The 27,406-nt window shown below is 38.9% G+C and overlaps 1 protein-coding gene across 5 annotated transcripts in view; it reads right to left on the reverse strand.

Annotated features, from left to right (window-relative positions):
- Positions 1-1,385: 1,385 nt before the first annotated feature.
- Positions 1,386-27,406, reverse strand: part of TNKS (tankyrase) — a 253,487-nt gene continuing 227,466 nt past the window's right edge. For 4 of the 5 annotated variants that reach the window (XM_075862262.1, XM_075862280.1, XM_075862253.1 and 1 more), the window contains 5 exons: positions 19,857-19,931; positions 11,506-11,611; positions 10,303-10,489; positions 6,519-6,675; positions 1,386-3,636 (listed from right to left, as the gene is read on the reverse strand). In XM_075862262.1, coding sequence (XP_075718377.1) covers positions 3,550-3,636; positions 6,519-6,675; positions 10,303-10,489; positions 11,506-11,611; positions 19,857-19,931 — 612 coding nt within the window. In that variant the 3' untranslated portion in view covers positions 1,386-3,549. The remainder of the gene's footprint in view (positions 3,637-6,518; positions 6,676-10,302; positions 10,490-11,505; positions 11,612-19,856; positions 19,932-27,406) is intronic. The other variant, XM_075862272.1, reaches the window with a different exon arrangement.

A 27,406-nucleotide genomic window follows, 5' to 3' on the forward strand; every position in this document is an offset into this window, starting at 1 on the left:
AGAATCCAGGCTATGGTTAGTTCGGGGCATTAGAGACACCCAGTTAGGCTCAGACTTGTGGCCGTAATACAAACACATTACGGCCACGTGAATAAGGCATTAGTAAGTGAAAAAAGTTAAAGGGGTTTCTTTTTTTCTTAACCCCTGAATCACCAGTTATATCAGCCATTCAGTGCAAGGATCTTGTATACAACAGCCCAAATATCAGCTTCCTGGGCACATACAAGTACGACTTAAAGGGCTGGGATATTGAGTTTAGGTCCTCTCAAATTTTCAGATATTGGGGAGAGTCATGCTTTAAGACTATGGTTCAGGTTATGACATGCTAAACAACATTTACATAACAAAAGGTTGCACTTATAAGCAATACTTTAACATATTATTGAGTAAGAAAAATAGAGCACAGCTATCCCAGTAATTGGATATAGGGCACAGCTACGTCAGCCATTGAACATTCTGTAAATAGGTAATCTGTGATTCCAGATGATCTGGAATTCAGGTGTTCAAGATGGAATCCAGTCTAACTGTACTGAAGATAACCCAAAATGAGAAGAAAACAAGTCTGAGAGGCAGGAGGAGAAAGAGCATAGATTATCGCTTTCTCACCATTGTCCCTGCTGTAGAGAATGCAGGGGGAGCCCTTCTCCAGCTGGCAGCTTCCGTTGGCCGCTATATTCCTTAAGTTTTCTTTATTTCTCAAAGGTGCACAGCAAACAATGGGATTCTAGTGTATCCAAATACCTCCTTCTACGTCAGGACCAACAAATATCCCGTAAGTGGAGTCTACTACAATTTAATCGTGCAACCAAAGCTACCTAGGCTCCAAAACATAAAAAACTATTTATCGAATTGGTTCGATTGCACAAATTATGACTTCGCAAAATCACACTTATTTGCCATGTAAAGACAGACTACGAAGTATGACGGCGACCAGAATACAAACTTAAAGGCCAAGTAAACTGTTGAAAGGCAACATTTTTTTTTTTTTTAATAAAAAGGTGGATCAGTATGTTTTGTGTAACGTAAATAGTTTATTAAAAAATTCTATTTACTTTTTTTTTTTTTTTTAGATACGGCTGGTTTGTATCCTGTATACAGGGCAGATGTATCTAGTGCTATTTACTGAATCAGTCAGTCCCGTGGACCTGACCGGTTCAGTGACAGCACGTCCTGTGTTTCTGACACGCAGGATCCACCTGTTATCCATCACATCTAAGTTATGAATTTAGACGTGATGGTTAACAGGTGGATCCTGCATGTCAGACACGCAGGACCTGCTTTCACTGAACCAGTCAGGTCCGCGGGACTGACTGACTTAGTCATTAGCACTAGATACATCTGCCCTGTATACAGGGTACAAACCAGCCGTATCTATTAAAAAAAAAAGTAAATAGAATTTTAAATAAAAACTATTTACAAAGTTAAACATAAAGACACCGATACACCTTTTTATTAAAAATGTAAAAAAAAAAAAAAAAAATTGTTACTTTTCAATGGTATACATATCTTTTAAGTTCTGCCAATTATCTTCTAAACATATGTACGATACAGGTCGCAATTTCTTTTTCTTTCCTCACGACCAGAAGTTCTGGTCTTGTGCCCTGCTGCATATAATAAATCGGAGGCTCTGTAGGAATTACAGTACATTAAACTGCTCTATGACAAACAAAGAAAAATGAGCTGCTGATAGAACTACAGAAAAGTGCTAAAAAATATAACAATAGATGCGACTAAGATATATTCTATTTGGTTAATGAATACGCTTAACAGTAGTTACTTTGTGTTCACTTATTTTCGAATCAGCAGCACTGGTAGACTAAAAATCAATAGGGGAATTATCTTGCGTGGCGTTACCGTTATAAAACCTGGGCAATGTACAGTGGGTACATCTGCTCCTATCTTTCGAACATTATTCCTTTGGCAATAGCCTTGATTATGCTGTAACAAAACATGCCTACTACCCGCTGCTCGCTCCTGTGGCACTGGTCTTATTACATTTATCATGTACTAACTGTAGGAATGGAAAGCAAAACATAATTCTTCGCATCTAAATCGTGGAACCTTGTAGTGTACTAGTACACCCAACATCTGCTTTCTTTATTCTAGTTCATTCTTGAATTGATGAAAGGTAAAATCTAGATGATTTCAGGGGTTCAGCGCTTTATGAGGAGACAAATAGTTAAAGGTTGCCTGTGCTACATAATTTGTTTTGTATATAGAGCATTATGCCTGCTTTCCTGGGGGGTGGCGGACAACTTGTCTCGCTCAGGCCTGGTCACGCAGGAGTTTATTCCAGAGAAATATAGGTAAACTTCTGCCAGGGATTGAGATACATGTAAATGCAGGTGTGAGCCAGCTATAGCCATAGACGGTAAGCTCCGTCTTGGGTGGGGGTTGGGTGCACAGAACGGAGCCCTCTAGTGGCTTTATTTTGCTTAAAGGGGTATTCTGGTTTAGCAAATAAAGCTTATTTTTTGTGTGATGAAAAGTTATAAAATGTTCTAATAAACGTTATCTATTTTTGTGGTCATTGAATGGGACGTCATTGTTCTCCTCCAGATGATGAAAATCTGTCCTGGTCAAACGATAACACGGGTGAAGGGTGCGCTCCTTTTTAGAGCTGTGTCCATCACATAACCAGGACAGATTTCTATACCTTGGAACTGAACAATGAAGGTTCATTAACCACAAGAATAAATCATGCAAACCATGAAAAATTTACACAGAAATTCTACTAGAAAATCGAAGAACGTCTCATAATACAATGAATAAGTTGTATTTTAAGAAGCCGGACCACCCTTTTAATGCACAGTGTTCTATATACAAAAGGTAATTCTATATATCAGGGACCTGCTGATAAATCCCATTTAAATACATACACCTCTGTTTGTAGATAGCGAATTTGATCCTATATTATTTTTACGTTCCTGTATATCCATCTTAGAGAAAAGTTGAGCTTTAGTGTTTTACGCCTCTTTGTTCCTCCTTCATATGTAGACAATACATTTATTCATAAAAGTGCAAATATAATAAAAGACATGATCAAATATTCGGACTTGTTCCACGGTAAGTAAATATTGCATTGTTCATGAACTCATCTTTGTGCAAAGGAAAGAAAAGAAAAATAAAATAATTTTAAAAATTCCATCTCACTTTAGTGTATTTATACACAAATATAAAAACAAATAAATAGCGGACTACACTGCATCCCCTTTCCAAGGTACTCACGCTGACGGTATATTAAAATGGTCACATAAACGTTACCCATACATGTAACACTCAAACCAATTTGGAAGTGATGATGTGGCAATACATAGTATAATGCTGCTAAAACCTCAGACATGATTTTTTGCAAATATGTTGTTTTGTTATTCAACTTGGAGGACCTACGGAAAATGAGCCTGAGAAACGTGATTAAAAAAGGCAGCTCCTTGTAAACATCTTCATTAAAGGAACAGTAGCCAGTGGGAGTGAATCCACCATCAACGTAACACTTTTATCCAGTCTCTTAGAGTCACTCTGTTGTAGTTGTTCATTTTGAAAAGTCCACTAGGTTTTCTGCTCTGCTGTTGTGGCAGCTTGTAAGGGTGCTTCTGGCTTCAAGATCTGGTATGTGATGAGATACTCTGGGTAAGCCTGCAGAATGAAATACAGCACTAGGTCACGGCCAGATAACCGCCAATCCACAATTGTATACATCTGAACGGAGTAGTCAAGCCCATACAATTAATTCAAGCCTGTTCGGGTGTCCGTAAACGTAGTGGTTTTTGCAGCATAGCCGAGAACCGTGGGGCAAAACCTGCATGCTGTTTTGACGCAAATTGCAGCGCACCTTATACATGCGTATGGGCATCCTTCATTTTCTCACAGCATTTCGTGAACTTAAAGGGGTTTTCCACCTTCCGACAACCGATGCCTTATCCACTGGATAGGTCATCAGTACATGATCTGTGGGGGTCCGACACCCGGGCCCAGCTGGTCCAATGCCTCTGTGCACCGGACATACATGCCGGAAGCACTTCGCTCCGTTTACGGAATACCGGCCAAACTGCAGCTCTGCACCTATTCAAGTGAATAGGAGTGGACCTGCAGTTCTGCAGCATGGCCGCTATGTACGGAGTTAACTGCTTCCGGGTCCATACATAGCATTATGTGCCATAACATCCAGTGCCCGCAGGCCACCGGAGCGGCTTACAGGTGCGTGGTCCGGGTGTCGGACCTGCACCAATGCTATACTGATAACCTATCCACCGGATAGCTCATCAGTTGTCAGAAGGTGGACATCCTCTAACACAATAGGAATGCAGGGATTTTTTTAATTTTTGGCTCACTATATTCCAAAAGCCATAATTTATTTTTTCCGTTGATGTAGCTGTAAGACGTCTGTTTTTTTGCTGGACAAGTATTTTTTAATGGCACTATTTTGGGTTACATATAAATTAACATTATATTTTATAATTAAAATTTATTCATTTTGGGAGGGGGGAGTGTGTTTTAAGTAACGCGTTAAATGTATTTTACGGGTCAATATAATTAAGAGGATATTTTGATTTTTTTTAGGTTTTATGATTTCTATTCAAAAGCAATTTTTCGAAAAATGGGTTTGTTCTATTACTTATGTTCGTATATATATTTTTTTAAATAAAAAAACATTTTTTAGATTACATTTTCTGATTATATAATTATAAGTTGCTGGTTCCCCCCAATCCTCACAGCTGGCTGAGGGTGGGTAGGGGGATATTATATGTGAACAGCTCTTGTAATTATTTTTAGGGTGTTGTGTTATAATTGAAATAAAGTGGAATTGTGAAGTAGGAGTAGGAGCCTGCCTGAGCGGACTAGTCTATGAAACTGGACAATAATATTAAACATTGTATGCCGAGTCTGTTTCTTTTTTTAGCCCCGGTATGCCTATCTTTATAAAACTGACAGAGTGATTAGCTAAAGATTGTTATCTTTATTATATTAGCAGCGCTGCTGGAGCTGGATATCCAAGGAGATAGCGCTGCATATGGGTGGGATAAATTGAACGGGGTGGAGACACTTATTTTGTAGTTTCGGGACATAGACTGAAAGTGGCATATGTGCACTAGTGATTAGTAGATGCTGGCACATGTACGGTTTTTAGAACATCAATAAAGCTCTAGAGGGCTCCTTCCTATAAATGTCTTATGCCCATATATGTAGATGTTGAATAGGCGTGGTAGAATGTATATCATTTAATACTATTGATGAAAAATAAAAGATTACATTTTTTTGTCCTTTTACCTCTATTTATTTTCAATGGTTTCACTGTTTTTTAATAGAAATATTGCTGTCTGGTACCAGGTTTTTTTTTTTTTTTTTTTTATAGGTACACATTTATTTTATCAATTGATATTTTTTTAAATTATGAATACCTATTTTGGGATCACCGTTTACAACAATTTTTTTCAGATAAATTATTTGCTAAACACTTCAGGACAGAATAAGGCTAAGGCCCAATGCACACGAACATGCTTTTGCAGCCGCAATTCCCCCGAAAATCCACGAGAGAATTGCGGCCCCATTAATTTCAATGGGCCCATACACACGACCGTGGTTTCCACGGTCGGTGCATTGCCGCAGAGCTTGGACCGCAAAAAGAACGGACATGTCTTATTACGGCCGTGTTTTGAGGTCCAGGCTCCTAGAAAATAACACACGCGGCCATGTGCACAGCCCACGATTTGCGGGCGACACTTGGTGGCCGGTTGACCAAAAAATCACGGCCGTGCACATGGTTACGGTCGTGTGCTGAAGGCCTAAAAATGACACAAAAATACAAGTTAAAAAAACAAGCTTTTTTTAAAGCCATTTTTTAATGAATATGTGTATTTTGATGCGTATTTGAGCCATTTTAGGTCCTTTATTTTTTGCCTCCCATTAAATTTAATTGGATACATGGCCTTAGATTAATAAAATGACAGGAGGGATTTTTAATATCATTTTATTGACCATTAATTAAAAAAGCCTCTGCCAAGCACTACTGTATAAAAAGTAACACATTGGGCAAAATGAATACACAGAGTAATGCAGAGTGCAGGGTCGGTGAAATACGAACTCTTTGTTCTTTGAATCCCTGTGTCATGCAACCCTCCCGCAGGCACTGCTCCAGACATAACTCTGTTTGACCTGGAGTGTTCCTTTAAAGAGGCTCTGTCACCATATTATTAGTGCCCTATCTCCTACATAATCTGATTGGCGCTGTAATTTAGATAAGTGTTTTTTATTTTGAAAAACGATCATTTTTGAGCAAGTCATGAACGATTTTAGATTTATGCTAATTAGTTCTTAATGACCAACTGGGCGTGTTTTAACTTTTTACCAAGTGGGCGTTATGAACAATTTTAGATTTATGCTAATTAGTTCTTAACTTAATTAAAAGCACTGTTATTATCTACATTACAGCTCCGATCAGAATAGGTAGGAGATTGGGCACTTATAATCTGGTGACAGAGCCTCTTTAAATTAAAGCTTTTATGAAATCTTATACATACCTGTTCTCCTCTGTAGATTACATATTCTGCATATGCCAGTCCGTTCACACTAGGCCTGCCAATAACAGAATGATGGCCCGGAGGGGCATGTGCCATCTTCATAGTGCTAAATTGCAGGAAAGATTTACCAAGCGTAACTCTACAAAACAGCATTTGTCTAAAAGATAGAAGAAAAAAAAAAAAAGACAAAAAGAAAAAACGAACTATAAATTCATGTCCATCACCTTTGATGTAGATCGTTTATTTCTTGTGGAGATGAATATGGTATTCTATGGGTACAAACTGTGCAAGCAATCCCACATATGAGCTGGCTAATGGGAAATAATCTTTGCTACTGTAAAGGTTCTTTTACACGGGTCAATGACTAGTCAAACGAGCCGTTCATACGTACACTCATTCCCGATCAACTGCTCGTTCTTCAGCTAATCTGCTCGTTTATGCAGCCAACAAAATGGTCACGCGTCGGCAGCACATTTCCCTGTGTAAACAGGGAGATGTGCTGCCGACATGATGGAACTGTATGGGGACGAAAGTTTGGCGGAATGATCGATCGTCCCCATATATAACCAATCGTTGCTCATTGTGAGAGGCGCAAACGAGCTGTCTTGTCGATCTGCGTTCATTTTCATGACCCATATTAGGCCATGTAAAAGGACCCTAAGGGTGGCTTCACACACAGTGTCTTTAGGAAAAGGCCACATCAGATGCAAGCTTGAAGTCCATAAAAAAAAAATATAAAATGCACTACAAACCTGGCTCTCATCTTGCGTTTTCGGGTCAGTGGCATTATTTCAGAGTAGCAGCAAGGCTGGCTTTGGTGTTTTTTCAAGCATTTAGTGGTGTATTTGTCCCATAAAACTCCATATGTTTATTTCCTCTTTAAAAAAGTGTCAGTGTGTTGCGTTTTTTTATGGTGTGTTTTCCCCCCAGAAAAAAGCATGTGTTGCAAAGAGGAATCAAAAACAAAACGCACAGGCTATTAGCAAAAAATGCTGCCCAAAATGCCTGTACCATTTTCCAAAAAAAGGCACACAAAAAATGTGTGTAAAGGAGGCTTTATATAAGGTTTCATTTCTCCAAGATACAGGCAGGCTGCATATTATACTTACTGCCATATAACCGAGCTCACATATAAATTACAAAATAGAAAGTCTCAGCACGTCCACAAAATGACTACATTTTATGGCATTGTGAGGAAAATACAATAAGTCTAGCCTCTGACATTTAAAACCTTGCTCTGCAGCATAAAAAAAGTGTAGTAGAAAAAATGATTTGCAAAAACCATCGTCCAGAACACTTCGATAATATCCTTTTTTTTTACCAGAAAAGCCTACTTTTTTTTAATGCATATAGAATTAGACATTCGTTTTGCTATATGCACAAAGTCGGATACTGTATATAGCAAGAGCAGTAAAAGGAGGCAGAACCCATAAATTAAGTCACAATTTTTAAATAAAAAATGCCTCCATAATCCTTTCATGACCGTAGATAGTTTGTGCCTTCATTACTACAGCAAAATTTCACTCTTTTGGATTGCTGCATTCTAAAACGTGAAATTTCTGTTTTATTTCTTAGTTTACCCCAAACATTTTTTGGGTTATTTTTTCTGCGGGACACATAGGGCTTATTTAAAATCGGAGTCGATCTCAATTAATTTTGTAGGTCTTTTTTAGGGTAAAAAAAAAATGGTCAGAAACAGGAAGAAAAAAATCCAAACCGTTTTTCCTATATGGCATGTTTTAAGGTAGTTTGTTCAATGAGATATATATATATATATATATATATATATATATATATATAAAATAATTCATCCTCAATTTTCCCGCACATGCAGATGTAGCCGTCTTTATCTGGACTTAACGCAATTAAATAAACAGTGGCTAGATCTCTTATCTTGACTTTTTCAATGGCATTTGTTGTGCGATATCATGCTGCAGCAAGTTATCAGAATCAAGTTAAAGATGGCTACATCCGTAGCGATGTCAAATATGTGTACATTGTCTAACATTGCACTCAAAAACCGTATATGTACATTGCGTAACGTTGCACAACGTTATAGCGCAGAGAGCAAAAACCCTATTGAAGCTTTAACTATATCTCCTTCCTTCGCTTTAGACGCAGTAGATGTACATAGATGATCATCATCCAAGTAGAGACATTTTTTAGTAAAAGGCACAAAAGCCAAAACGGCCGGTGTAAAATTGGTGGCCAGAGGTTAATTATTTTATGATTGGCGTAATGTACATATTGCCTGAACAGAACATATTAATGCCTGAGCAACTGACGTCCATGCAAAACGTGTGTGTGTCACGCAGAATGTCTAAAGTCGGTGCGTGAGGTTTGTAGAGGTGTGCACTTTTTTTGGGGAGGGGGCTTTTTTTAAAATTTTTAATTTAGGTTTGATTTTTTATTACATTTTACTGTATTGATGTATTTATTTATTTTTGCTATAGGGGCACAGGTAAGTAGGTAACACATTAGCTAAATATTCCCTGCTGTGCCTATACACAGATCCCAGATAACAGTGATCTTATGGTAACAGCCCATTAGATCACTGTTAGCAGTGATCTGTACAGCCAAGCATGCAGAGAAGATGCAGATCGCATTTTCTCTGCATCCCTCCAACCCGACACCCCCCTTTTCACAGGTAATGTCAGTGACGTTATTACTGACATCATGGGGCTCCCTAGCAACTTCCTGAATGCGGCAGCAGTGGCTTCTGCCTTCATGAACACAGTGCGTTATATGAGTGCGGTGTTCTAGGTTTTTTGTGACAAGGAACTGATTATTTCAGTTCCCTGTCCAAGTACAGGATCGGGCCGTTTATCAACGAGCCGTAGGCACGAGGATTAGTCCCTCAGCTGGTTAATTTATGTAATATGGGCGGGAAGTGGTTATTCTTTAAGTGTATGTTCCCTTTTGATCACTACATTGCTATAACGTACATCAAAAGTTACAAATACATTGCTTTACTTATCTTGTACTGATCCTGAATTACAGCCTATAATATAAACCAGAGCTACATTCAAAATGGTCATTGGAAAGAAATCGACAAGCTTGTATTCAGACACACTAACAGCTTGGCTGAGCTCCTATATTGCAGTGGGACTGCTATTTGTCTCTATATTAAATTCCTGTACAGTGTGTGATACAAGCAAGCTCTATGAAGCCTAAAAAAATTATAAAATGCAGCTCTGGAATATAATGCAGATTGTATTTCATGATCAGTACAATATTACAAAGTTACTCAAATGTTTAGGCCCCGTTCACACACAAATTTTGCATTGGTGGTCCCGCCACAAAATCTGCCTTGGAATTATTCCTGCTGTCGGCAGGAAGATTCCTCCTCCCATTAACTTCAATAGAAGGTTCGGGTGGAATCCACCGGAGCAGGATGTTTCTTTTTCCCGCTAGCCGGAAAAAAAATAAATCAGCTAGCGGGAAAAAGAAACGTCAAACTCTTATTGAAATGAATGGGAGGCAGAATTTTCCGGCGGAATCCGCCGCAAAAATTCCTCTGTGTGAACAGGGCCAAATAGACCTAACGTATATAATTGACAAACTGTAAACTGGTAGGTTAACCCTTTCACTGCCAAGGACGAATGTAATACATCATGACTTTAATAAACGCTAGAACTTACATGTGGATGGACAGCAGAAAGATTTACATTTTTTTAATGCTAGTTCCCTCCACTTCTGTGGCTCATGAACATTTAGTGGTACTTTTTGGTTTTTGAGAACACTGTATAAACAAAATGACATTTACTTTATACAGGACACCAACCTGTGGCAAATATAACAGGATCTATCTTTGTGCGTCGGGCACCCAGTTCCTCCACCTATGCCATAAACATACTGATTGCTTTTTGAAGAATTTTCTGCGAAATAGATGCCAGCGCCAAACATGCCCCCAATGTATGCATGCCGCTCATCAAACCCTTTGTGAATGATTGCATTGATAAAGGGAGAACCTGTTAGAAAAGTAGAAAGAAAGATACATTCATAATAATGAAATTATTACATATTGCAGATTACACAGAGATGATATAATATTTTACAATATATGAAAATGACTACAGTGTGATTTACCAATGTTTTCTCTGAATTGTGCAGCCCTGAGCTATAAAGATACCTACTGTATTAAACGTATATCATAAATGCGATTATAACAGTTTGGCTGATGTGACTGGGGAACATAACAGGGCTAGCAAGTACTTTTATATTACTCGTCCTTGAAAAAGCATTACCAGGAAAAAGATTTAGTACATTTACTTTTAGCCAACTGAACCCAACTCTGACCTAGTGGCATTACAATTACAACACACAGACTATTTACTGCGGTTCTTTCTCTGCCCCATTAATTTAACCTGTGCAGATACTTTCCTAGGTATATCTGTACATTGCTCTTATTGCCTTGCTGGAAAAGTTACTTCAAGTAAAACATAAATGCTGAAAATTTCTGTATTGAAGAAACACTTTATTTGACTTTTTCTGACAGTTCTCTGAGTCTCCATTCCAGTTTTACTTCGTTTAATCATTTTATAATTAAATACTTTGATTCAATAAAATTTGCCATTTTAAATGATCTGCTTCCTATCAGTGAATAGAAACCTCAGTGAATGGAAGCTCATCCTAACCTTTGTTAAGCAGGACTAGGCCCACAGCAGCAGCCATTTTTCTGATTTATTTTAATGTTTGTGTCTTTTTAATGAAAGGTTTGGGCACACATTGGTATTCTGCATGTTATGGAGTGCTAGTACAAACACTGCATTCATGTGAAGCATATGCCATGCAGACAGAACCCAAAGTACATGTTTAAATGAACTAGGAAAGAAGGATGTTAGAGACCTCTCTGCTTTGCTAAGGATTTGAGATGACAAATATCCTTTTTATAGCGTCTAAAATAACAGCAGATCTCGCCCATTCTAAATAAACAAACAAACAAACAAACAATCAAACAATCAAACAAACACTAAAGGCATAATACCGTGGAACAACATGCGTTCATTGTGGTGGTTATGGTTTTCTTCAGACACTTCCTTTTGACGGTGACCGAATCGCTCTCTGAGTTTTTTATTCACAACCTTTTGAATCTGTAATAAAACATAAAAAAATAACTAATATGAAAGAGAAAGAATAAAACAACAACAGAGGGGGAACGGTGGCAGCGCAGGAGCACTGTGGAAATTAAACCGTAAGCATATATATTTTTTAAACCTTATGGAGTGTTTTTCCCCCATTTTCGAAGGTTGAATAGCCACTTTAAATAATTTTTTACAAATATTTATTCTTTACCATATTACTGTGACCCCTGCCGATGTTATCCCTTGGTCCATTTTTAGGACTAGGCCGCAGTGATGCTTTTCCATAGTGATATAAGATTCAGCAGGAGCCATTGGATGACAAGCCACTATGGCCTAGTCATTACATCAGACCATAAGATATGATCAGTGAGGCACAAATAAAAGAAATTCAAACGGTAAGTACACTGCATTCGAAAAGCCTCCAGACCCTTTCACATTTTGTTATGTTGAGGCCTTGTGCTAAAATAGAAAAACACTATTTCAAGTTTTTCCGTATCATTCTGACCTCAATGACGAAGTGAAAACAGAATTTTAGAAATTTTTGCAAATGTATTAGAAATGAAAAATTAAAATTTCGCATGGACATAAGTATTCAGACCTGTTGTTATGTTTCTACACCTTGATTGGAGTCCACCTGTGGTAAATTCATTTGATTGGACATACAATAAGTATCACAGCCCGACAATGCATATCAGAGCAAAAAGCAGGCCCTGAGGAGGAAAGAAAAAAAAAAAAACATCTGCTGCACTGAAATTTTCCAAGAGCACAGAGGGCTCCATAATTCTTAAATGGAAGAAGTTCGGAACAACCAGTACTCTACTTAGTTTGGTGTGGCGGCAAGCTCTAGGAAATCGGGGGAGAAGGGCCTCGGTAAGAGAGGTGACCAAGAACCCAATGGTCACTCTGGCTGAGCTCCAAAGATCCAGTGCGCAGATGGGAGAAACTTCAAGAAGGTCAACCATCACTGCAGCACTCTACCATAAAGCCTAGGTTGGCGGAGTGGCTAGAAAGAAGCTTCTCCTCCAGGGGCGTAACTGGGAAAAACTGGGCCCCTAAGCAAATTTTTGACTGCCCCCCCCTCCCCTAGGTGTTACACACAGCCCCCCTTGTAGATACTGTTCCCCCCCTGTAGACATGGTCACACCCCACCTGTAGATAGCACCCCCACCTCCCCCTGTAGATATTGCCATACAGCTCCACCTGTATATAGTGCCACACAGCCCCTCTTCCCTTGTAAATAGTGCCATAGTGCCCCCCTAGTAAATAGTGCCACACACCCCCCCTTGTATAAAAAGTGTCACACAGCCCCCTTCCCTTTTTTATAGTGCCACAAAGCGTTTTGTTTTTTTTAACATTTATTTTGTTTATTTTTTTTTATTGCCCTCCCTTGTATATAGTGCCAACCTGCTAGCCCCTTGGATATAGTGCCAACCTGCTCCCCCCTTGGATATAGTGCTATACAGGAAACCCATAATTGTATATTTCCACACAGCCCCCGCCCAAAAAAATAAAATATATTGTACTTACTTTATTGTAGTTACGCCACTGCTCTCCTCAGTAAAAGACACAAGAGAGATTGCAAAAAAGAACCTAAAGGACTCTCAGACTGTGAGAAACAAGATTCTGTGCTCGGCTGAAACCCAGATTGAACTTTATGGTCTCAATTTAAAGCGTCGTGTCTGGAGAAAACCAGGCCCTGCTCATCACATGCCCAATACCATCCCTACAGTGAAGCATGGTGGTGGCAGCATCATGGGGTCAGGGTATTTTTCCTGCGGCTGGGACAGGAAGACTGCTCCATTCATCTTTCCCTCAACCCTGACCACAGTACAGACATATTCTTAATGAAAACCTAATCCAGAGCGCTCTGGACCTCAGACTGGGCCGACGGTTCACCTTCCAACAAGACAATGACCCTAAGCACACAGCCAAAACACAGGAGTGGTTTAGGGACAACTCTGAATGTCCTTGAGTGGCCCAGCCACTCGAATTCGAACATTTCTGCAGAGACCTCAAAATGGCTGTCCACCGACAGTCCCCATCCAACCTGACAGAGCTTGAGAGGATCTGAGGAGAAAAATACCAGCAAATCCCCAAATCCAGGTTTGCGAAGCTTGTGGTATCATACCCAAGAAGACTGGAGGTTGTTATCGCTGCCAAAGAAGATTCAACTAAGTAACATAGCAAAGGGTCTGAATACTTGTCAATGCAATATTTTCATTTTTCAATAAATTAGCAAAGACTACTAACATTCTGTTTTCACTTTGTCATTATGGGGTATTGAGTGCAGACTAATGGGGAAAACTTGAATATTTGATTTTAGCACAAGGCCTCAAGATAACAAAATGTGAAAAAATTAAAGGGTCTGAGGACTTTACAAATGCATTATTTTCCTTCCAAGTTCAAAAGAATATCTTAACACACCTCAAGTCCCAGAAAACCTTTTCAAAAGGATACTGTCACGTTAAAAATGCAGACGAATCTGTGAGCATAAATAACCGAGTAGATAAATATTTTTGTAGCAAAAGATTTAGTATAACTTGTAATTTTGTTTAATTTAAACCTCTGCTCATTCTGGGCTTAGGAGTCCAGTGGGCGGTCCTAATCACAGATTGTGAATACAGAGACAGCAGTCACTCATGCAGGGAATGCTGCCAATCACGGAGTATTACCACCCACAGGATGCCCAAGTCCAGAATAAGCAAAGATTTAAGTAAAAAAAATTAGAACTTCTACTCAAAGTTTTGCTACAAAAACATAGATCTACCGGTTTACCTCCTCATGCTCTATAACATGCTGCCTGTGGATTGGACTACATTTTCAATATGAAAGGATCCCTTTAACCCCTTCCCTCTTTAGCCACTTTTGACCTTCCTGACAGAGCCTCATTTTTCAAATCTGACATGTGTCACTTTATGTGGTAATAACTCCGGAATGCTTTCACCTATCCAAGCGATTCTGAGATTGTTTTCTCGTGACACATTGGACTTTATGTTACTGGCAAAATTTGCTCGATATGTTCAGTATTTAATTGTGAAAAACACCAAAATGTAGCGAAAAATTGCAAAAATTAGCATTTTTCTCAATTTAAATGTATCTGCTTGTAAGACAGGCAGTTATACCACCCAAAATTGTTGCTAATTAACATCCCCCATATGTCTACTTTAGATTGGCATTGTTTTTTGAACATCCTTTTATTTTTCTATGACCTCACAAGGCTTAGAACTTTAGCAGCAATTTCTCACATTTTCAAGAAAATTTCAAAAGGCCATTTTTACAGGGGCCAGTTCAGTTGTGAAGTGGCTTTGAGGGCCTTATATATTAGAAACCCCCAAAAAGTCACCCCATTTTAAAAACTTCACCCCTCAAAGTATTCAAAACAGCATTTAGAAAATGTCTTAACCCTTTACACATATCACAGGAATTAAAGCAATGTAGAGGTGAATTTTACAAATTTCATATTTTTTTGCAGAAATAAATTTTTAGTACAATTTTTTTTATAACACAGAAGGTTTTACCAGAGAAATGCAACTCAATATTTGTTGCCCAGTTTCTGCAGTTTTAGGAAATATCCCACATGTGGCCGTAGCGTGCTACTGGACTGAAGCACCGGCCTCAGAAGCAAAGGAGCACCTAGTGGATTTTGGGGCCTTATTTTTGTTAGAATAAATTTTAGGCACCATGTCAGGTTTGAAGGGCTCTTGCGGTGCCAAAACAGTCAAAATCCCCCAAAAGTGACCCCATCTGGGAAACTACACACCTCAAGGAAATTATCTAGGGGTACAGTGAGCATTTTGACCGCACAGCTTTTTTACAGAAATTATTAGAAGTAGGCCGTGAAAATTAAAATCAACATTTCTTCAAAGAAAATGTAGGTTTAGCGATTTTTTTTCTCATTTTCACAAAGACTAAAGGAGAAAAAGCACCGTAAAATTTGTAAAGCAATTTCTCCCGAGTAAAACAATACCCCACATGTGGTAATAACGGGTTGTTTGGAGACACGGCGAGGCTGAGAAGGGAAAGAGCGCTATTTGGCTTTTGGAGCTCAAGTTTAGCAGGAATGGTTTGTGGAGGCCATGTCACATTTACAAAGCCCCTGAGGGGACAAAACAGTGGAAACCCCCCACAAGTGACCCCATTTCGGAAACTACGCCCATTGAGGAAATTATCTAGGGGTATAGTGAGCGTTTTGACCCAACAGGTTTTTTGCATAAATTATTGGAAATAGGCCCTGAAAATGACAATCTAAATTTTTTCAAAGAAAATGTAGGTTTAGCTAATTTTTTTCATTTCCACAAGGACTGAAGGAGAAAAAGCACCGTAAAATTTGTAAACCAATCTCTCCCGAGTAAAACAATGCCCCACATGTGGTAATAAACGGTTGTTTGGAGACACGGCAGGGCTGAGAAGGGAAAGAGCGCTATTTGGCTTTTGGAGCTCAAGTTTAGCAGGAATGGTTTGCGGAGGCAATGTCATATTTACAAAGTCCCTGAGGAGACAAAACAGTGGAAACCCCCCACAAGTGACCCCATTTTGGAGACTACACCCATTGAGGAAATTATCTAGGGGTATAGTGAGCTCTTTGACCCCACAGGTTTTTTGCAGAAATTATTGGAAGTAGGCCCTGAAAATAAAAATCAACATTTTTTCAAAGAAAATGTAGGTTTAGCTTATTTTTACTCATTTCCACAAGGACTGAAGGAGAAAAAGCACCACAAAATTTGTAAAGCAATTTCTCCCGAGTAAAACAATGCCCCACATGTGGTAATAAACGGCTGTTTGGAGACACGGCTTGGCTTAGAAGGGAAAGAGCGCTATTTGGCTTTTGGAGATCACATTGAGCAGGAATGGTCTGCGGCGGCCATGTCACATTTGCAAAGCCCCTGAGGGGAAAAAACAATGAAAACGCCCAAAAAGTGACACCATTTAGGAAACTACACCTCTTGAGGAATTCATCTACGGGTGTAGTGAGCATTTTGACCCCACAGATGTTTCATAGATTTTATTAGAATTGGGCAGTGAAAATAAAAACAATCCTTTTTCTTCAATAAGACGTAGCTTTAGCGCAATTTTTTTCATTTTCGCAACAAATAAAGGAAAAAAAGAACCCAACATTTGTAAAGCAATTTCTACCGAGTACGGCAATACCCCATATGTGGTCATAAACTGCTGTTTGGGCACACGGCAGGGCTCAGAAGGGAAGGACCGCCATTTGGAGTGCAGATGTTTCTGGATTGGTTTCTGGGCGCCTGTGGGCCCAAAACAGTGGAAACCCCCCAGAAGTGACCCCATTTTGGAAACTACACCCCTCAATGCATTTACCTACGGGTGTAGTGAGCATGTTAACCCTGCAGGTGTTTTGTAGAAATTAGTGTGAACTCAATGTTGCAGAGTGAAAATGGGATTTTTTTCCACAGATATGTGGACAATATGTGGTGCCCGGCTTGTGCCACCATAACGAGACAGCTCTCTAATTATTATGCTGGGTTTCCTGGTTTTAGAAACACCCTACATGTGGCCCTAATCTCTTGCCTGGACAGTCGACCAGGCTCAGGAGTGAAAGGGTACCATGTAAAATTGAGGCCTAATTTGGCGATTTACAAAGTATTGGTTCACAACTGCAGAGGCTCAGATGTGAAATAATAAAAATAAACCCCTGGGAAGTGACCCCATTATGGAAACTGCACCCCTCAAGGCATTTATTAAGGGGTGTAGTGAGCATTTTCACCCCACAGATCTTTTCCATAAATGAATGCGCTGTGGATGGTGCAAATTAAAAATGTATATTTTTCCCTAGATATGCCATTCAGTGGCAAATATGTCGTGCCCAGCTTATGCCACTGGAGACACACACCCCAAAAATTGCTAAAAGGGTTCTCCCGGGTATGACGGTGCCATATATGTTGAAGGAAACTGCTGTTTGGGCACGCTGTAGGGTTCAGATGGGAGGAAATGCCATTTGGCTTTTGGAGCGTGGATTTTGCTTGGTAGTAGATTTGTTTGGAGTCTTACTGGTGTTTCCGTTTATAATGTAGGGCATATGTAAGCCGGGCGGAGTATATAAGGGGCATAGTCAGGTGGTATAATAACGGGGTAAAAAAAAACAATAAAATAATCCATAGATGTGTGTTACGCTGTGAAGCAATCCTTTCTGCACAGGCCGGTGTCGCACTGATAAATGGTGTCATTTCTTATCCCCCTTTTGGTCCACACTCTGCACCTTTGTAGTTTGGGGAATTTTGCTGGGAAAGTGTTGTCCTGGTATAATACGGGCACCGTCGCTTCCAGCGGATATGTTTGGGCTCTCCCCTTCCTGGTTCCCTAATTTTAGGTCCTTGAAAAATCGCCTCTTCAAACAGAAGAAATGTTCCCCTCGGGCACAACTGCATATTTTTTTATTTCCTGACTTATTGGAGCCATAACTAATTTTATTTTTCATAGACGTAGCGGTATGAGGGCTGGTTTGTTGCGGGACGAGCTGTAGTTATTATTGGTACCATTTTGGGGTACATGTGACTTTTTGATCACCTTTTATCCTATTTTTTGGGATGCCAGGTAAACAAAAAAATGCAATTCTGGCACAGCTTTTTTCTTTTTTTTTTTATACAGCGTTCACCATGCGTTATAAACTACATGTTAACTTTATTCTGCGGGTCAGTACGATTCTGGCGATACCTAATTTATAGCACTTTTTTATGTTTTACAACTTTTTGCACAATAAAATTACTTTTGTAAAAAGAATGTATTTTTTCTGTCGCCAAGTTGTGAGAACCATAACTTTTTAATTTTTTTGTCGACGGAGGTGTATGAGGGCTTGTTTTTTGCGGGACGAGCTATAGTTTTTATAGGTACCATTTTTGGATACGTGCGACTTTTTGATCACTTTTTATTCTAATATTTGTAGGGCAAAGTGACCAAAAAACAGAAACTCTGGTAACGTTTTTTACGTTTTTTTTTACGCTGTTCACCGCGTGCAATAAATAATATAATATTTTGATACCTCCGGTCGTTACGGTCGTGGCGATACCAAATACATATGGTTTATTATTATTTTTCAATAATAAAGGACTTGATAAGAGTAAAAGGGGGATTGTGTTTTATTTGATTACTTGAAACTTTTATTGTTTTCAAACTTTTATTTTGTGCACTTTTTTTTACACTTTTTTATACTTTTTTTACACTTTTTCTCAAGTCCCACTAGGGGACTTGAAGTTCCAACGGTCAGATTTTTTTTTTTCTAATACATTGCACTACCTATGTAGTGCAATGTATTAGATCTGTCAGTCATTCACTGACAGCAAGCCGATTAGGCTTCGCCTCCCGGCGGGGCCTAAATCGGCTTCCGTAATGGCAGAGCAGGAGACCATTGTGTCTCCTGTTGCCATAACAGCAGTCGCCAGTCCCGATTGCCTGTCAGGGCTGGCGATCTGCTAGTAACCGCTACGATGCAGCAATCGCTTTCGATTGCTGCATCGAAGGGGTTAATGGCAGGGATCGGAGCTAGCTCCGGTTCCTGCCGTTACAGGTGGATGTCAGCTGTACAGTACAGCTGACTTCCACCGCTGATGACGCCGGATCAGCTCCTGACCCGGCGCCATCTTGCCGACAGCTACGGAAGCCGATCAGGCTCCGCCGCCGGGCGGATCTTGACCGGCTTCGGTGCTAGGCAGACCGGGAGGCCAGTATTAGGCCTCCGGTTGCCATTGCAGCCACCGGAACCCCGGCAATTTCATTACTGGGGTTCCGATGAGCTGAAAACACCTTAAGTGCAGCGATCGCGTTTGAGCGCTGCATTTAAGGGGTTAATGGCGGGGATCGAAGCTAATTTCGGTCCCCGCCGTTACAGCCGGATGTCAGCTGTAAGATACAGCTGAGATCCGGTGATGATGGGACCGGCTCAGCTTCTGAGCCGGTCCCAAACATTTGGCGTACATGTACGGCAAGATGCGGGAAGTCAGTACTTTCCATGACGTACATGTACGGCAAATGTCGGGAAGGGGTTAAGAGGCAACACAATTAACCAGATCTTGGACTAGTTACAACATGCTAATCCAACCCGAATTCCAAATATACAGTATCACTTTATGTACACCTGGTGCAAAGCATAATATAGAGTCTACTTCAAACATGGTTACAGTACTAGTTCTATTACAATTTTGCATGTATTCGATAGAAGATAATAAAAAGTTATATTAGAAAACTGATAAAACTGAAAAGATACGGTGCTACAGAATAACAGCACTTTATGACATACCCTGATGACATTGTATCGGTTGAAAACACCACCAGCATTGCCGCCATCTCTGTGCTCACGGATGGAGTTTTGCATCTGTAAAAGAAGTACATTATTTTGTGCTGTACAGAGACATCAAGAATCCTATGATACACCGGTAGGGTAGATTTAAATTTCAGATCCAAGCTTTGGTGCGTTATACAAAACTGGGAAGGTTAACTGGGTAAAAAAAATGACACCAACAAACGTATGAGAAGAAAATTTGAAATAGATTGTTAAAGAGGTTCTTACTTAACTGGTTGAAGACGCAGGACGAGAATGCTCGTCCTGAGCGGCGAGTACTTTGCGCATTAGGACGAGCATTCTCGTCCTGTGTGACAGCCGTCTGTGCGCACGATCGAGAGCGGGGCAACGGCTGTAATACACAGCCACGGCCCCGCTCTGACAGCGGAGAGGAGAGAAACATCTTCTCTCCGCTGTTAACCCTTTGAACGCCGCGATGAAAGCAAATTGCGGCGTTCAAAGAGGGGGGCCTGCACATTGATTGCGTGACAGAAAATAACTGACGCGATTAAAGCCCACAACTCATATGGCTAGACAGCCCAGGGTCCATTGAAGGACCCCAGGGCTGTCTGAACATATTTCCTGTTCTTAGGGCATACTGAGGTATGCCCTAACAACTGCCTGTGTATAATCAGTAACAGGCTAATGTACTGGCATATAGATCTATGCCAGTACATTACAATTACAAAATCAAAATCAAAATGATAAATCCCTTTATGGGATTAAAAAAAAAGTTCAATGAATGTAAAAAAAAATATTAATGATAAATAAATAAAAAGTAAATAAAATACACAGAAACACACATTTTTTATAATAAATAAACATTTTAAAATAGAAGTCCCAAAACATGAAATAATAGACATATTTGGTATCGCCACGACCGTAACAACCTGTACAACAAATGTATAACATTATTTATGATGATCGGTGTATGGTGTAAAAAAAAATATATATTAAAACTGCAGCAGAACTGATTTTTTTCTGCATTTTCGCCAAAATAAAAATTTATAGAAATTAAACTATAATGTATTTGTACCAAAAAAGGTACCTACTCGTCTCATACAACTACGTCGTACAAAAAATAATAGAGTTATGAGCGTCGGGATGCAAAGAGGGGAAATGTAAAAAAATTGCTCTGTCCTCAAGGCCAAAATTGGCCGTGTCCTTTTAGGGGTATTCTAGTTGCTGCATACAAAGCTTTTTTGTTTGGTTTTATATAAAAGTTTTGCAATTTTTGTAATACTCTTCGTGTATCAATTATTTACAGCTTTCAAGATCTCTGCTTGTAGTCAGTGAATAGGAACCTTAATTTTTTTTACTTCCAGAGGATGAAAATCAGTACTGGTAATTCAACTATAAGAGCGGTGTCTTCTAATGAGACATTAAAAAATAAAAAAGTTCTCATTCAATGAGCAATCTTGAATATTGTAAAAAAAATAAAATAAAAATAGTATATATATATATATATATATATATATATATATATATATATATATATATATATAAATAAAATACTAAGTGGGTTTGTTATTCACATATGCACTTAGCAGTATAAGTACTGGCAATGCATGGAATTACTGAAGTGATAAATGAGTAAAATGTATAATTTTTATTTCATAGCTATCTAAAAACAGGGGTACAATCACCACTGTGAAAAGCCCAACCGTGTATTTAAAAACTTATTAAACACAATACTCCCAGTCCTAGTTCGTTTGCGAACCCTTTGTGACTGGGTATGTAAACAGAGATATCAAAATATGGAATCAGCGTATAACATTGGCAAAGCAGTGGTTGCTGACATCTATGCGTGCATGCTTCCGTGTTGTGCAGTAGAATACCTGCTGCTGAAGATATATCGCTGGCATCCTGGCCAGACTGACAGACCCCTGATAAGTATAGAAACGCGTAGGGTCGGGTGAAGTGAGGGAATTTTGCGTAGGGGGCAGTGGCATTGTTGTGCATCTGTACATTGGGAGAATCTGGTGCGGTTAACGCAGGCTCCTGTGTGAACGAGGGTCCAAACCACTGCTTTACCAATGTTATACGCGGATTCCATATTTTGATATCTCTGTTTACATACCCAGTCACAAAGGGTTTGCAAACGAACTAGGACTGGGAGTATTCTGTTTAATACGTTTTTAAATACACGGTTGGGCTTTTCACAGTGGTGATTGTACCCCTGTTTTTAGATAGCTATGAAATAAAAATTATACATTTTACTCATTTATCACTTCAGTGAATTTTCAAATGTTCATATTTGTGGGAGCACAATATATATCGTTAAAATACAGTGAATTAATGCATGGAATTAGGATCAATTTTGTGCACTTACACACTTACAGCAAGAATCATTAACATCATGAGACAATTCATTTTCATGCTTGTGCACAGCATGATGCCTCTTTTAGGATACTACACAGTGAAACTCTTATTAACCTCTTGGCTTTACAGCCATTTTTCATTTTTCACTCCCCGCCCTCCAAGAGCCATAACTTTGTTATTTTTCCTGTCAATGGAGTAGTGTGAAGGTTTATTTTTTTGTGGGAAGAGTTGTAGTTTCTATGGGCACTACTTAACCCCTTAGTGACCAGCCCATTTTAGGCCCTAATGACCAAGCTATTTTATTCGTTTTTCTATAGTCACATTCAAAGAGCTATAACTTTTTTATTTTTTCATCTACATAGCTGTATGAGGACTTGTTTTTTGCGGGATTAGTTGTACTTTTTAATAGCACCATTTTAGGGTACATATAATTTTTTTATTAACTTTTATTTACTTTTTTTGGGGGGGATTATTAAAAAAACCTGAAATTCCACCATTGTTCTATGCGGTTTTAAATTGACGCCGTTCACTGTGCGGCGTAAATAACATGTTACCTTTATTCTATGGGTCGGTACGATTACGGCGATACCACATATGTAGAGGTTTTTTATGTTTTACGACTTTTGCACAATAAAAACACTTTTGAACTAAAATTATTTGTTTTTGCATCGTCGCTTTCCAGGAGCCGTAACTTTTTTTATTTTTCCATCAATGTAGTGATTTTTTCGACTTGTTTTTTGCGGGACGAAACGTAGTTTTGATTGGTACTGTTTTGGGGTGCATGGGACTTATTGATTAATTTTTATTATTACTTTTTTGGGGGGCAATGGAAAAAAATTGCAATTTCGCCATTGTTTTTTGCGTTTTTTTTTTACGGTGTTCACCTTGCGGTTTAAATTACATATTAACTTTATTAATGGAGTCATTACGGTCGCGGCGATACCATATATGTGTACTTTTATTTATTTTTTTACACTTTTACTAAATAAAACCACTTTATGGAAAAAAATTGATTTTTTTTACTGTACTTTTTATTAATAATCTTTATTTCAGATGTATTACTTATTTCATTAGTCCCACTAGGGGACTTTACTGTGCGATATTCCGATCGCTGCTATAATGCTCTGGTATACTTCGTATACCAGAGCATTATTGCCTGTCAGTGTAAATCTGACAGCCAATCTGTTAGGACGTGCCTCTGGCGCGTCCTAACAGGCATATGTCCAGGGCAGACCTAGGGGCTTTTATCAAGCCCCCGGCTGCCATGACACCCCATCGGAGACCCGCGATTGCATTCGCGGGCCGCCGATGGGAGACAGAGATAGCTCACTCCCTCTGTAAACAAAGTTAAATGCCGCGGTCGCTATTGACAGCGGCATTTAACAGGTTAAACGGCCGCGATCGAAGTAAACTTCGATCGCGGGAGTTGGAGCAGGAGCCCAGCTGTCATCAGACAGCTGAGCCCCGGCTCCAGCCTGCACGGGAGACCCATGCAGGACTTAGACTAGGCGAACGTGAAAAGGCGTCAGCCTAGCCTAAGGCCCCTTAGTGACGAACGTTAAAAGGCGTATTGGTGGTCACTAAGGGGTTAAAATACCATAAATGTTTTGTTTTTAAGTCTTTCACCATGCAGCTTAACTTTATTTTGCTGGTCAATACGATTACGGTGATTCCAAACATATATAGTTTTTAAAAAATATTTTACTACTTTTACAAAAGAAAAAATATTTGTTAAAAAAAAAAAATTGCTTTGTGTCGCCATATTCTGAAAGCCATAACTGTTTTTCCGTTGATTCAGTAGTATGAGAGCCTATCTTTTGCGCAACGAGCTGTAGTTTTTATTGGTACAATTTTTTTGGTACAAATTACTTTTTGTTTCAATAGTTTTTTATTGATATTCACACGAAAGAATAAATGCTTAGGTACAAACATATCAGAGTTACAGTTAACCATATACAGCCCCAACATGAGCCACATGTATAGGGTATAAATTGGAAAAAACAGACAAAAACAAAATCAACAATCATAAAGCTAGCGGTGCACTACAATTTAGTTAGTTATAGAGCAGGTTTATTCACATGGACGTCTTACAACTAGACTTGTTGACACAAAGGACTAACAGTCCAGTGAGTCCAGATGTTGGTAAATGTGGGAAAGGAGAAGTTGCCATATGCTATTATGTTTTCGTATGCATAAGAGGTATTAGTAATAGCAGTTCCTCCAATGCAGGTGCGTGAGCACTTTTCCAATGTCTAGTCATGACTATTTGACCATCACCAAGATTTTGCATGTTAAAGAGGTTCTGTGACCACATCATAAGTGGCCTATATTGTACATGATGTGATTGGCGCTGTAATGTAGATTACAGCAGTGTTTTTTGACCGAGTTATGACCTATATTAGCTTTATGCTAATGAGTTTCTCAATGGACAACTGGGCGTGTTTTACTATATGACCAAGTGGGCGTTGTGGAGAGAAGTGTGTAACCGAAAAAAGAATGGATGCTGAGAAACGAAGAGGTAGTGAAAAATACAAAAATACTTTATTGACATGAGATAATACAATAATAATAAAGAATCCATAGACCAACAGTTAAAACAAGGAAACTCAACTGGGAATAACCCAAATATGCACAAATAAGATATGTTTGGGTCCCCCACTGAAGTAGTAAGTATAGCTAGTACAAGTGACTATAATGTAAGTTTTGTAGATGATAGTACCCAATAGATGTCAATGGTCAACAAGAATCAACAATTGAAACATGTGGAGGTATGGCCCAATGTAAAACAGAATATAGACACAAATAATGACTAGCAGATTCAAACAGTGGATAATGTTTGGTCAGTGTACAGACAAGGTACTGGGCAACATACATAGACTATGCAAGTAAAACGGTTAAACATGCACAGAAGAAATAAGAGAGATATGTTTAGAAAAATAAATGGAACATAGTATGAAGTTCTAACATACCCATGGTGAAAAACGGGAAGAGCCACAGTTGAGATCCACCCCAACGCGCGTTTCGGCGCAAATGCCTTCGCCTGGGGGTGGTGTTGGATTGAAGTCAGGGACTATTTATGTAGGAACAGACCAATGACCAGAGTCTGTTGCACCTGATATAGGTGCTGGATAATAAGATTGTCCGCCCTGTATACTTACAGGTCGCTGTCACGTTGGACGGCAGAGAGGCCACGCCCACGAGAGCGTCAGCCGCGACGAGCCGGAGCCAGAAGCACGTGACCGCGTCAAGGAGACCCGGTCACGTGGATCAAGCAACCTGACACGTCACAAGTGACGAAAACGGGGGCCGGCCTCCAACCACCAACGAGAGAGCGACACAGGGAATGAAGCAAGGCAAAGTAGTGCTGATAAAAGGTTTAGCGTAAGAGGCAGTTTACACATATACAGTGCATAGATAACGAGATAGGTAGATAGTGAATATGGCAAACTAATGCACATATATGTGTATATATATAAAAATAGTATGGTATAAATCATGGTGAATGACTAACAAGGAGATGACGGAAAATGAATAAAGGGCATTGAATGAATTAATAAACCAATGTTAAAGTATGATAAAAACACTGAGGCTGAAAAATGTGACGTGTAATGTATGGGTGAAGAAGTGCAACTGAATTTATAATTATAAATGTAAAATAGAAGTAATAAACGGAGGATAAAGTATCCAAAATACAATATATTTAGCATCTGTGTGGATACACATATAGACCCTGGAAATAGCGGAGCAGAATGGAATGCGAGATGAATGAATTTAGGACATGGTAACATACAATTAAAAAGTTAAAAAAGGGGGAATATAACATAATACAAATATAGAGAAATTGTAATATATATATATATATATATATATATATATATATATATATATATATATATATATATATATATATATATATATATATATATATATATATATATACACATACATACACACAGCTGCCCATAAAGATTGATAAATATATAATAAATTTTCATTGAATGTACATATATAAATATATACATATATCGATTACCATACTGCACGTATAAAAAGAAAACTAAAGCTGTACACAAATAAATGACAATAAATATAAAGTATAGGAATATATAAATAAATAGCTTTAATATAATGATGTAAAAGATAGAAAATAATGATCTTTTAGATCTGTATAACCTATTATATATAATAGATGATGAAAAAGGAGTGAATAAATATGTGTGCACACACATATAAAAGTGAAACGATGTAGTAAAGGAGAAATATGTGTATATAATTGTCAAAATACATGTTATCCGAAAGTAGCAAATTGGTGAAGTGATGGGATTGGTGATGCATATAAAGTGTGATGACGGAAAAAAGGTGTAAATATGTATTTATGGGTGCAGTGGAAAAATAATATGTGGTAGGAGACCGTGAAGGATAAAAATGCAAAATGCAAGATATAGATGTCGTGCCGAAATAAAAATATGTGAGGGGTGAGGTAAGAATATGTAAGCATATAAATATATATACATGCATATTGATAAAAAAAGTGAGGAGGATCAACTAGTGAATAGTTGAATACAGAGGAAAAAAAAAACATGTCATCGATGAATCGGGCCCAGAAAAGAACCCGACTCATCGATGGCACACGATCTGACAGGAAGAGGTCCCTTTCCCAGAGCCCCAGGAACAAATTGGCATAAGAAGGAGCGCAAGCTGCCCCCATTGCCGTTCCCTGGAGCTGTAGGTAAAGGAATCATTGAAAGTAAAAAAATTATGTTTAAGGACGAAGTCCAACAAAGTTAAGATTAAATGAGAGACCTCTTTCTCAACATTACTCATCAATAGAAAGTTCTCAACTGCATATAAACCATCCTGGTGTTGAATGCTTGTGTATAGGGACTCAACGTCACGTGACCAAAATATGGTCAGAGTCCAGATGTATCCCATCGATTTTCAGTAACAAATCAGCTGAATCTCGAAAGTATGACGGATGAGTCGGGTTCTTTTCTGGGCCCGATTCATCGATGACATTTTTGATCTGGCAGGGCACTTCTGATGAACTACTATCGTTCATCAAAACACTTCGTCACAATACTCTCAACATTGACCTTACTTATAAGTGGAGTTATCAGAGTATGGACTTTTGGATATGATGATTAAAAAAGATTCTAACGGCTTTTTACAGACCGATCTCTATCGCA

This window comes from Rhinoderma darwinii, chromosome 1 (assembly GCF_050947455.1).
Source record: "Rhinoderma darwinii isolate aRhiDar2 chromosome 1, aRhiDar2.hap1, whole genome shotgun sequence".
NCBI lineage: Eukaryota > Metazoa > Chordata > Amphibia > Anura > Rhinodermatidae > Rhinoderma > Rhinoderma darwinii.